The following is a 13,071-nucleotide window of genomic DNA, read 5'->3' as shown; positions in this document are numbered from 1 at the left end:
TTTCCCCCAAAATTAGGAGCTTAAAATAGTTTTTTCCTTAAAGAAACAGGATCTCACTCTGTCTCCCAGGCTGGAGTACAGGGGCACCATCATAGTTATCTAGCCACCTCAAACTCCTGGGCCCAAGCATTCCTCCCACCTCAGCCCTAAAGTAGCTTGAACTACAGATGAGTGCCACCACACTCCCTGCTTATTTATTTATGTGCTATCCTTTTTTTTTTGGCCTTACTGTGAAGTCAGGTCACAGATATTTCTGATTTTTTGTAGAGACGGGGTTTTCTATGTTGTAAAGCTGGTCTGGAACTCCTAGCCTCAAGCAGTCCTCCCACCTTGGACTCCAAAAGTGCTGGGATTATAGCACCTGAGCCACATCGCCCAGCCTCCTTCTTTTTTTTTTTAGACAAAGTCTTGCTCTGTCACCCAGGCTAGAATGCAGGGGCACGATCTCAGCTCACTGCAACCTCCGCCTCCCAGATTCAAGCGATTCTCCTGCCTCATCCTCCCAAGTAGCTGAGATTACAGGCACCCACCACTGCGCCTAGCTGATTTTTGTATTTTCAGTAGACACTGAAATAACCATCTTGGCCAGGCTGGACTTGAACTCCCAACCTCATGATCCGCCTGTCTCAGCCTCCCAAAGTGCCGAGATTACAGGCGTGAGCCACCATGCCTGGCCAAAGCATCCTTAGTTCTTAAGTGAAGGCAGTCTTTATATATAATTAATCATGTTTGAATATAACTTTTAAACTTTGCTTTAGACAAATTACAGTAAATATTTTTAAACCTGCCGTTTGTTTTGCTGAGAAAAAGCCTGTCTGGGGTTTAACCAAACCTGGAGGCTATGAAGTTAGTGAATTTATTTCTATCTTTTTCTTGTTCTAGAAATTAAGCTTAATGTTTTCAGGAATGTGTATCTTCCTTTGGATTAGACCTAAATGTGTGTGCCTTTATGTGATAATTTTAGGTTTTATGCATATGCTTATAAATTTGGGTCTTATTTTAATTAACCATAATTGTCTGAAACTTGAATTTTGGAAAGTTTTCTCTGCATTTATTAATTCTGCCAGATCATAGTGGTAGCTCTGAAACTTATATATGTACCTTTTATTACTTGACAAATATTTCTCCAACAGATACAAGATTATATAAAATTGCTTTCCTATTCACAGTGTATAGTCCAGTTAAACAGGAAAGTCTCTGAAATTAGCCTCACCTTTGTTCCTGTCTCTACTGTAGCATTTGGCACATCATATTGTAATAATTTACTTATATGTGTAGCTGGGACTACAGCCATGTGCTACAGTGATGGCTACATTTTTTAAATTTTGTGTAGAGACAGGGTCTCACTGTGTTGCCGAGGCTGGCCCCTCTGGCCTTAAGTAATCCTCTCACCTGAACCTCTTGAGTCATTGGGATTACACATGTGAGCCACTGCACTAAGCATGTCTGTGAGTTTTGATAAGAAAGAACTTTGTTGTTGCACCTTTTAGAGATAATGAAATATAATGAAAAGAAAATTAACATTGGAGTCAATCAGACCTCCTGGTTCCAAATCTCAGGTATGTCACATTTGCTAGGGCCTTAGGCAAATTACTTAAACTTTCTGAGCCTCAGTTTACATACCTTTAAAATAAGGAAAATAGTACTGATTTTATAAGGTTGCTATGATAAATTATTAAAAGTACCCAAAACAGTTCTGCCACATAGCAGATGCTTCACAAATACCTTCTTTTTTTGTTAGCATCCCTGGGCCTAGCAGTTCAATACTTAAGGTCTCATTAAACTTTTGTTGAATGACTTAATGATTAGATGAATACATATTCTTTTCAAAGAAGAAGAATCATATTTAAAGTAAAGAGCAGCCAGGCATGGTGGCTCACACCTGTAATCCCAGCACTTTGGGAGGCTGAGTCAGGTGGATTGCTTCAGCCCTGGAGATCCAGACCAGCCTGGGCAACACGGTAAAACCCCGTCTCCAATAAAAATACAAGAATGAGCCACCACACCTGGCTCATTTTTGCATTAGGCTTTCCTTTATTTTCCTGTATTTTTGTACTCGAGGCTGGGAGTGGGAGGATCGCTTGAGCCCAGGAGACAGAGGCTGAAGTGTGCTGAGATCACACCACTGCACTCCAGCCTCAGTAACAGAGCAAGACCCCAGAGATAAAAATAATAAAGAATAATTAATATTATATAATTGACTTGCTATTGATTTTACCTTTTAATTTCATTGTTAAAAATGCATTCTCCCTACATTTCAAAATTGTTGCTGTGTGCCTAGTGAGTAGAGGTGTAACACTACATAGTTTCATTGCACCTAGCTGTGCCTTTCATGTCTTAGATTTCTTGCCTCTTACGTGTTCAACATGGAATTTTATGTTTTAAAGAAGAATAATTTTCTTTAGTCTTCTTTGATCTTCCTCATGGCATTTTGGATTCTCTTTCATTTATAACATCTGCCTTACTCTAGATTATACAAATATTATTTGTAGACTTGTTTTTGCCTACCACCTAGAGCTGAAAATCTACTACAGAGGTACTTAACTTATGTAGGGTCCCTTATTAGTCTTTCTGAGACTATGATGATAGCTATGAACTATCCCTCCATAAAAATGTATACATGTACAAACAGAAGTTTTCATATCAGTTTAGGAGGTTCATGGACTCCAGGGTAAGGACTGTTTCTATATTGTTTCTTCAGAGCAGTAACTGAATTTCATTGACCTCTGTGTCTATGGCAAAGCTTATCATGTACATGTATAGGAGATACTCAGTTTATAGCTTAGGAATTGATTAATTCAAATGCAAGATGAGAATCTAAGTTTTTTACTACAGAATCTCTAAACACAGTTTTTTTTTGTTTGTTTGTTTCCTTAGGCTTTCATCTGAGTGGCACAGTAACTGAGCTGGCCACTGCTTCTGAACCAGCAGTGACTTACAAAGTTGCAATCAGTTTTGATAGATGCAAAATCACCTCAGTGACATGTGGCTGTGGGAACAAGGACATATTCTACTGTGCCCATGTGGTAGCACTCTCACTCTACAGGATCCGTAAACCAGACCAAGTCAAATTGCGTCTTCCTATCTCTGAAACCCTTTTCCAGATGAATAGGGACCAGCTACAAAAGTTTATTCAATATTTAATCACGGCACACCACACTGAAGTTCTTCCTACTGCGCAGAAACTGGCAGATGAGATTCTATCTTCCAACTCAGAAATCAACCAAGTAAACGGTAATTGTACAACATTTTTATTGAAAAAAAAATCTTTTTCATCATCACTGTCACCAAAGCAACCCTCTTACCTCGACTTTTTTGCTTTATTGCATGTTAAGAGGCTAGGATATTTCTGCAGTTGCAATCACTTAACTTTAATAATTTCACTCTATCCAAACAACTGTGCTTAACTCTAGGTTTCTGAAAGCCTTCCAACTGTCTATCTCAAAAAGATTTTGGTGAAAAAGAACAGAGAATTATAGTATTATATATTGGCCTAGTTTATGGACTTTGTTGATGCAGTCCCTGTCCCCAGGAACCTGAAATGTTCAGTGAAATTTCTTTTCACTGAAAAGATACAAAATAATTTGTATCATTCAGTGAATTAAGATGGATATGAGAATTCCCTTGATATTTTAGGATCCTACATTAGCATCAGAGTTATCCTAAGGAGAATGTGTTAGTGTTGTGCTTATGAACTATATATTGGGGTGCATGAATGGAGAAAGAGATTATGTTCACTCATCATTCAACAAAATTTATTAAGTTCCATGTGCAGGGAAGAGTGTTGATTGTTGAGGGTCTAAAACAGACATGGTTCTTAAAGTAGCTTATAATCTAATAGTAACAACAGACAGGTCTGAAATAAATGCTTTTTTCTTTGTTTTTTGTTTTTGTTCATTTGGGTTTTTTTTGAGATGAAGTTTTGCTCTTGTTGCCCAGGCTGGAGTGCAACGGCAAGATCTCGGCTCACTGCAACCTCTACCTCCCAGGTTCAAGCTATTTTCCTGCCTCAGCCTCCCAAGTAGCTGGGATTATAGACATACACCACCACGCCTGGCTGAGTTTTTACATTATTAGTAGAGACAAGATCTCTCCATATTGGTCACGCTGGTCTTGAACTCCTAACCTCAGGTATCCATCCTTCTCGGCCTCCTGTAGTGCTGGAATTATAGGTGTGAGCCACTGCACCCACCAAATGCTTGTTTTTATAATGAAGCCAGATTGTAGAAGCCTAATCATAGAAAACCACTGAAAATTTTTAAGAAGAGCCTGGGCATGACGGTCACGCCTGTAATCCCAGCACTTTGGGAGGTCAAGGTGGTTGAATCACCTGAGGTCAGGAGTTCAAGACTAGCCTGACCAACATGGTGAAACCCTGTCTCTACTAAAAACACAAAGATCAGGCTGAGCATGGTGGCCCACGCCTGTAATTCCAGCACTTTGGGAGGCTGAGGTGGGCATATGACGAGGTCAAGAGATCGAGACCATCATGGGCACCATGGTGAAACCCCGTATCTACTAAAAATACAAAAAGTAGCTAGGCATTGTGGGGGGGGTGCGCCTGTAGTCCCAGCTACTCAGAAGGCTGAGGCAGGAGAATCACTTGAACCTGGGAGGCAGAGGTTGCAGTAAGCCAAGATCGCGTACCATTGCACTCCAGCCTGGCGACAGAGCAAGACTCTGTCTCAAAAAAAAAAAAAGATCAGCCAGGCATGGTGCTGCACAACTGCACATCTGTAATCCCAGCTGCTTTGGAGGCTGAGGCAGGAAAATCACTTGAACCTGGGAGGCGGAGGCTGCAGTTAGCTGAGATCATGCCACTGCACTGCAGCCTGGGTGACAGAGTGATACTCCATCTCCAAAGAAAAAAAAAGAAAAAAGAAAAATTTTAAGAAGAGGAGTTACGTAAGCCAGTTTTCATTTTGTTTTTTTAGATCCTACTATATTCAAGGCGTCATGCAAAGGACTTTATATATGTTAATTCATTTAGGTTTCAAAACTACTTTGTGGGGTATAATAATTTCTGCTTTACAAAATAAGGAAATTATTTATAACCTAGGTTCATTTGACTTAAGAATTTTTTGAATTTCTCTAAAGCTTTTTGAGTTTCCCTAAACTACCTTTCTCTTGGATTTGTGTCTCTGCTCAAATCTCATGTCCAGTTGTAATCCCCCATGTTGGAGGAGGGGCTTTGTGGGAAGTGATTGGATCATGGGGGCAGATTTCCCCCTCTCTGTTCTCCGGATAATGAGTGAGTTTTCAAATATCTGATTATTTAAAAGTGTGTAGCACCTCCCTTTTCTCTCTCTTCCCCCTACACCAGCCACATAAGATGTGCCTGCTTCCCCTTTGCCTTCCATCATGATTGTAAATTTCCTGAGGCCTCCCAAGCCATGCTTCCTGTACAGCCTGCAGAATCACGAGCCAATTAAACCTCTTTTTTTTTTTTTTTTTTTTTTTTTTTTGAGACAGAGTCTCACTTTGTCACCAGGCTAGAGTGCAGTGGTGCAATCTCGGCTCTCTGTAACCTCCACCTCCCAGGTTCAAGTGATTCTCCTGCCTCAGCCTCCCAAGTAGCTGGGACTACAGGTGTATGCCACCACACCCAGCTAATTTTTGTATTTTTAGTAGTGACAGGGTTTCACCATGTTGGCCAGGATGGTCTCAATCTCTTGACCTTGTGATCTGCCCGCCTCGGCCTCCCAAAGTGCTGAGATTATAGGGATGAGCCACCACGCCCGGCCCAATTAAACCTCTTTTTAAAAAATAAATTACCCAGTTTCAGTTATTTTTTTAATAGTAGTGCAAGAGTGAACGAGAATACAGAAAATTGGTACCGGGAAGTCAGGCATTGCTATAAGGATACCTGAAAATGTGGAAGCAGCTTTGGAACTGGGTAACTGGCAGAGGTTAGAAGAGTGTGTAGGGCTTAGAAGAAGACAGGAGGATGAGGAAAAGTTTGGAACTTCCTAGAAACTTGTTAAATCGTTGTGACCAAAATGCTGATAGTGATATTGACAATGAAGTCCAGGCTGAGATGGTCTCAGATGAAGATGGGGTACTTATTGGGAACTGGAGCAAAGACATTGAAGGCATTGTTCCCCTGCCCTAGGGATCTGTGGAACTTTGAACTTGAGAGAGATGATTTGGGGTATCTGGCAGAAGAAATTTCTATGCAGCAGTGTTGAAGATGTAACCCGACTGCTTCTAGCAACCTCAGCTCATATTCGTGAACAACAAAAAAAATAACGTAAAACTTTCAGAATTTATATTTAAAAAGGAAATATAGTGGTAAATGTTTGGAAAATTTGCAACCTGGCCATATGGTAGAAAATAATTCCCCCTTTCAGGGGAGGATTTCAAGCTGCCTGCAGAAATTTGCATAAGTAAAGCCAACACAATGAGGAAAATGTCTCAAAAGCATTTCAGAGACCTTCATGGCAGCCCCCCTCATCACAGGCCCAGAGACCTAGGAGGGAAGAATGATTTCATAGGCCAGGCCCGGGGCTCTGCTACCCTGCTCCTTAGGACACTGTTCCCTGCATTCCAGCCACTCCAGCTCCAGCTGTGGCCAAAAGGGCCCCAGATACATCTCAGGCCACTGCTACAGAGGGTACAAGCCGTAAGCCTTGTCAGCTTCCACATGGTGTTAAGCACAGAGGTCAAAAGTTGAGGCTTGGGAGCCTCTGCTTAGATTTCAGAGAACATATGGAAAACCTTGGATATCCAGGCAGAAGTCTGCTGCAGGGGCAGAGCCTTCATGGAGAGCCTCTACTAGGGCAGTGCAGAGGGAAAATGTGGGTTGGAGTCCCCACACAGATTCCCCACTGGAGCACTGCCTAGTGGGACTTTGAGAATGGGGCTACTGTCCTCAAGATCCCAGGATGGTATATGTACCAACACCTTGTACTGTGCACCTGGAAAAGCCACAGATACTCAACACCAGCCCTTGAAAACAGCCATGGGAGCTGAGCCCTGCAGAGCCACAGGGGTGAAGCTGCTCAAGCCCTTAGGTGCCCACCCCTTTCATCCCTGTGACCTGGATGTGAGACATGGAGTCACAGGGGATTATTTTGGAGCTTTAAGTTTAATGACTGCCCTGCCAGGTTTTGGACTTGCCTGGGACCTGCAGCCCCTCTATTTTGGCTGATTTCTCCCTTTTGGAATAGTGGGTATATTTACCCAGTGCCTATACTTCCGTTCTATCTTGGAAGTAACTAACTTGTTTTTTATTTTATAGGCTCATAGGTGGAAGGGATTTGCCTTGTCCCAGATGAGACTTGGACTGTGGACTTTTGAGTTAGTGCTGAAATGAGTTAAGACTTGTGGAACTGTTGAAAGAGGATGATTGTATTTTGCTATATGAGAAGAATGTGAGATTTAGAAGGGCTCGGGGCAGAATAATATGGTTTGGATTTGTGTCCCCACCCAAACCTCATATTGGGTTTGTAATCCCCACTGTTGGAGGAGGGGCACGATGGGAGGTGATTGGATCATGGGTGTGGATTTACTCCTTACTGTTCTCGTGAAAGTGAGTGAGTTCTCATGAGATCTGGTTATTTAAAAGTGTATAGGCCAGGCACGGACACTCACACTTGTAATCCCACCATTTTGGGAAGCCAGGGCAAGTGGATTGCTTGAACTGAGGAGTTTGAGACCAGTCTGGGAAACATGGTAAAACCCTGTCTCTGCAAAAAATACAAAACTTAGCTGGGCATTGTGGTGCACACGTGTAGTCTCAGCTACTCAGGAGGCTGAGGTGGGAGGATGGCTTGAGACCAGGAGGCAGAGGTTGTAGTGAATCAAAATTGCATCACTGCACTCCAGCTTGGTGATAGAGCCAGACTTTGTCTCAAAATAATAAATAAATACAAATAAAAGTGTATAGCACCTCCCACTTGTCTCTCTTCCTCCTGCACCAGCCATGTAAGATGTGCCTGCTTCTCCTTTGTCTTGTAAGTTTCCTGAGCCCTCCCTAGACATGCTTCCTGTACATGCTATGGAACCATGAGCTAGTTAAACTTCTTTTCTTTATACATTACTCAGTTTCCGTTATTTCTTTATAGCAGTGCAAGAATGGACTAATACAATAACTTAGCTACTAGTGTGGAAGAGGCAATAAGACCCGGTGGGTGGCCTGTATAATAGAGTAGTCCACATGCCAAAGGACCTACCTTTCCCAGTTGTTCAACAGAGCCAATCAAGTCCTACACACAACCTCAGCACAACCTTCCCAGTTGTTCAACAGAGCCAATCAAATCCTACACAACAGCCTCAGAACAGTCAGATCTGGGCATGGTGGCTCACGCCTGTAATCCTAACACTTTGGGAGGTTAAGGCAGAAGGATTGCCAAAGTCCAGGAGTTACAGACCAGCCTGAACAACATAGTGAGACCTCATCTCTACAAAAAATCAAAAAATTAGCCAGGCTTGGTGGTGTGCACTTGTGGTCCCAACTACTCAGGAAGCTGAGGCAGGAGAATTGATTGAGCCCAGGATGTCAAGACTGTAATGAACAATGATGTGTTCATTACTGTCCTCAGCATGCACAACAGTGTAAGACACTGTCTCAAATAAGTAAATAAATAAAATAAAGAACAGTCAGACAGGTTTCCAGGAGTTCTTGCTAACTAGCAAAAATATTCAGTTGCTTTATACTCAAAGTTGCAGTGTTTACATAGTAACTGAGCTCTATTTGAGTGATACTGTCAAAGAGTAGCTCTCTATATCTCTTCTTATCCCACATAGAATATCTCTTCTTATCCCACATAAAGAGGCTGTTCTACTTCTCTGACTTTTTTGAGACCTGAATTCTGTCCCATCCCCAGGTCTGTAGCACCAGAGAGAAGGATAGCTCTGTACCTTAACAGCTGGGCTATGACCTGCTTTTGTGCCTCACTCCCACCATCTTTTCCCCCAGAATTATTTCCAAGCTCTATTGCCTCTTCTTGAACTGGCCGCCTTGGTTCAGGACCTGTACTGGCCTTTTCACCACAACTGTCACCTAAACAACCCTCTTCCCTCATTACTACTGTGCTGAAGAAACATACATTCCTCATTACACTTCCCATTCCCACATCTTAATTTTTATCTGAAGTTAGGCTGCAATTGCCACAATCAACTTGAGATGTGATTCTCAACCTTCTCCAGAAACTACTACTTCTGTATACATGTTTATCTCATACTTACATTAGCTTTCTATGACAGGTTCCATAGTATTGTACAAGCCCTTTCCTGATTTGTTTTTATAACCAGTACTGGTATAAGAAATGATACAAAAAGGGGAGATACCATAGAGGTAAAATGGACTGGACTAAAAATCCAGGTGTATAGGATGAATGAGGAGTAAAGAGGAAGACAGAAAACTGAATTCCAAAATGTCTAACTAGGATGGCATTAAAGGTATTGATAATGATACTGCCATTCATTTAGGGAACAAAAGAGGAGAAATGAATTTAGGAGGAAGATAAATTTAAGTTTGAGATACTTCTAGGACATTTAGGTAAAGATTTCTGATAAACAGTTGAATATATGGATCTAGAACTGAGGGAGAAAGTCAGAATTTTAGAATAAAAAATTTTAAATAAAAATGATATTTGAAATCACATTTCTGTTCCCTGCTAAATCTTTAAACACTTAGAACATTCTCCTTTTCCTTTCTCTTTAACCTCACTCCTCACCAAAACAAACCTAAAATAGTAGGAATAAAATTCCTAAAACTGCTAGCTGTCTGCTTTTAATCTCAAGAACAGGTCCAAACTTTGCTCTTGTCCCCACTTCCCTGAAAAAGTTTCTTGTATTAGTCCCTATATGTGTTTGTAGCTAGACATTGCCTTGTTTTCTTTGGATTGGTTACTCAAATGTGGACTATCCTTTCAGCTCTGCCTCTAGTACTACTCCATGTCCTATTTGTGATTTGCTCTGGTAACTCTATAGCCCGATTCTCTAAGTTACAGCATCTTGGCCAGGACTTCAGTTTCTCTTATCCAAAAAGAAAGATTGAGCAAGGGGACAGAACTAGATGGCAGAATAGAAGGTGGCTACACCAATTGTTCCCTACCCCCTCACATGAGGACACCAATTTAAGAACCATTTACACACAAAAAAAGTACCCACATACGATCCAAAAATCAGGTGAGCACTTAGGGTTTTAACTTCATATTGCTAAAAGAGGCACTGAGAAAGTAGGAAAAGCAGTCATCAATCACGGGAGCCACACCTACCCAATCACCCAGCAGTGACAGCATGGTGTGGAAAGCATTTTGGTACATTGGGGAGACAGAAATTGCAGCATTTCTGAGGCATTAAACTGAGTGCTGCCCTATTATAACAGAAAAGAAAACCAGACCAAACTCAGCTGACACCTCCCACAGAGGGAGCATTTAAACCAGCCCTACCCAAAGAGGAATTGCTGGTCCCACCAGTCCAAACTTGAGTTCCGGCAAGCCTCACCTCTGCGGGCTAAAGTGCTCTGGGGCCTTAAATAAACTCAAAAGGCCGTCTAGGCCTCAAGGACTGCAACTCATAGACAAGTCCTAGTGCTGATCTGGGCCCAGAGACAGTGGACTGTGGGGAGACATGTGACCTACTGAGACAACAACTGGAATAGCTGAGGGAGTGATGGCATCACCCTTCCCTTAGCCCCAGGCAGCACAGCTTACGGCTCCAAAAGAGACCCCGTCCCTTTGCTTGAGGAGAAGATAGGGAAGAGTGGGAATGAGTCTGCCTTGTGTCTTGGATACCAGCTCAACCACACCAGGATAGGGCAGCAGTCAGAGTTGTGAAGTCCCCTTTCCAGGCCCTAGTTCCCTGTACTACATTTCTTGACACATCTCGGGCAAAAAAGGAACCTGCTGCCTTTGAAAGGAAGGAACTAATCCTGACAGGATTCATTGCCTGCTAACTGAAGAGCCCTGGAGGCCCTGAATAACCAGCACTGATACCCATGTATTACATTGAGAACTTTGGGTGAGACTCTGAAACTTGCTGGCTTCAGGTGAGACTAAGCACATTCCCAGCTGTGGTAGCTGTGGGGGGCAAGATGCCTTCCACTTTAAAAAAGTGGAAGTAAAAGCAAAGGGGACTTTGTCTTGCATCTTAGGTACCAGCTTGGCCAGAGGGTCTAGAGTACCAAGTGAGCTCTTGGGGTCCCCAGTTCCAGGACTTGGCTCTTGGATAGCTTTTCTAGACCTGCCCTGGGCCAGTGGGGAGTGCACTGCCCTGAAGGATGAGTCCCAAGCCAGGAACCATTTGCCGAAAGCTGACTGGAGAGGCCTTGGGCCTTAAGTGGTAGTCTGGCAGTACTCCTCATTGGCCTGTGGTAGTGGTGGCCGTGGGAGGCTCCTCTGCCTTTGGAAAGGGGCAGCAAGAGTGGGAAGGACTATGTCTTGTGGTTTGAGTGCCAGCTAGCCACAGTACAATGGAACAGCAGGTGAACATCTAAGGTTTTTTACTCTAGTCCCTGGCTCCTGGATGGCAGCTCTGGACACACCCAGAGTCTGGAGGAATCTGCCATCCTGAAGAGAAGGCCACAGGCCTGGCTGGCTTTGCCACCTGCTGATTATGGAGCCTCAGGGCCTTGAGTGAACCTAGATGGTAGCCAGGGAGTGGTTACATCAAGCCTTGGGTGAGACCTAGTTTGGTGCTGGCTTCAGATTTGTCCCAGCACAGTCCTAGTGGTAGCCACAAGGGTACTTATGCCACACCACTACCAGCTCCAGGTGTCTCAGAACAGAGAAAGACTTCATTTGTTTGGGAGAAACTAAGGGAAGAGAACAAGAGCCTCTTCCTGGTTCCCCAGAGAACTCCAGATCTTGTTCTAGACCACCAAGGTGGTACTTCTATGGGTCTGCAAGAACCACAGCATTACTGGGCTTCGGGTGGCCACTAAAGCAGATACAGCTTAGATCATAATACCCAAGTCCTTTCAAATATCTGGAAAGCCTTCCCAAGAAGGATGGGTACAAACGAGCCCAGGCTGAGAAAACTACAATACCTAACTCTTCAATGTCCAGATACTGAAGAACATCTACAAGCATCAACACCATCCAGGAAAACACAACCTCATCAAATGAACTAAAGGTACCAGGAACCAATACTGGAGAAACAAGAGATGTGAGACCTTTCAGAAGGAAAATTCAAAATAGCTGTTTTGAGGAAACTCAAATTCAAGATAACACAAAGAATTCAGAATTCTATCAGATAAACTTATTAAAGAGATTGAAACAAAAGAAGCAGAAATTCTGGAGCTGAAAAATGCAATTGGGATACAGAAGAACGCATCAGAGTCTTTTAATAGCAGAACTGATCAAGCAGAAGAAGAAATTAGCTTGAATACAGGCTATTTGAAAATACACAGTCAGAGGAAATAAAAGAAAATAAGCATAAAAAAGAGTGATACATGCCTACAAGATCTAGAATATAGCTTCAGGGGACAAATCTAAGAGTTATCGGCCTTAAAGAGAACGTAGAGAAAGAGATAGGGGTAGAGAATTTATTCACAGGGATAAAGTCAGAGAACTTCCCAAACCTAGAGGAAGATATATCAATATCCAAGTACAAGTAGGTTCTAGAACATCAAGCAGATTTAACCCAAAGAAGACTACTTCAAGACATTCAATAATCAAACTCCCAAAGGTCAAGGATAAAGAAAGGATCCTAAAAGCAACAAGAGAAAATTAAAAAGTAACATACAGTGGAGTCTGGCAGCAGACTTAGTGGAAACTTTACAGGCCAGGAGAGAGTGCCACAATATATTTAAAGAAAAAAACTTTTAGGCCAGGTGTGGTGGCTCACTCTGGTAATACCTTTGGGAGGCCGAGGCAGGCGGATCAGGAAGTCAGGAGATCGAGACCATCCTGGCTAACACCGTGAAAATACAATAATAATAATAATAAAATACTAAAAATATTTAAAAAAAAATTAGCCAGACGTGGTGGCACGTGCCTGTAGTCCTAGCTACTCGGGAGGCTGAGGCAGAAGAATTGCTTGAACCTGGGAGGCAGAGGTTGTGGTGAGCCAAAATCACACCCCTGCACTTCAGCCTGGGTGACAAACCAGACTACATCTCAA

The 13,071-nt window shown here is 42.6% G+C and overlaps 1 protein-coding gene across 1 annotated transcript in view; it reads left to right on the top strand.

The window, feature by feature from the left end:
- Window positions 1–13,071, top strand: part of ZSWIM5 (zinc finger SWIM-type containing 5) — a 184,365-nt gene that overhangs the window by 110,877 nt on the left and 60,417 nt on the right. The window contains exon 2 of the mRNA XM_017540806.2: window positions 2,878–3,234. Within this exon, the coding sequence (XP_017396295.1) occupies window positions 2,878–3,234 (357 nt within the window). The remainder of the gene's footprint in view (window positions 1–2,877; window positions 3,235–13,071) is intronic.

The sequence above is a fragment of the Cebus imitator genome, unplaced genomic scaffold (assembly GCF_001604975.1).
Source record: "Cebus imitator isolate Cc_AM_T3 unplaced genomic scaffold, Cebus_imitator-1.0 Scaffold129, whole genome shotgun sequence".
Lineage (NCBI taxonomy): Eukaryota > Metazoa > Chordata > Mammalia > Primates > Cebidae > Cebus > Cebus imitator.
The sequence above is the reverse complement of the archived record's forward strand: the minus strand, read 5'-3'. Positions and strand labels throughout refer to the sequence as shown.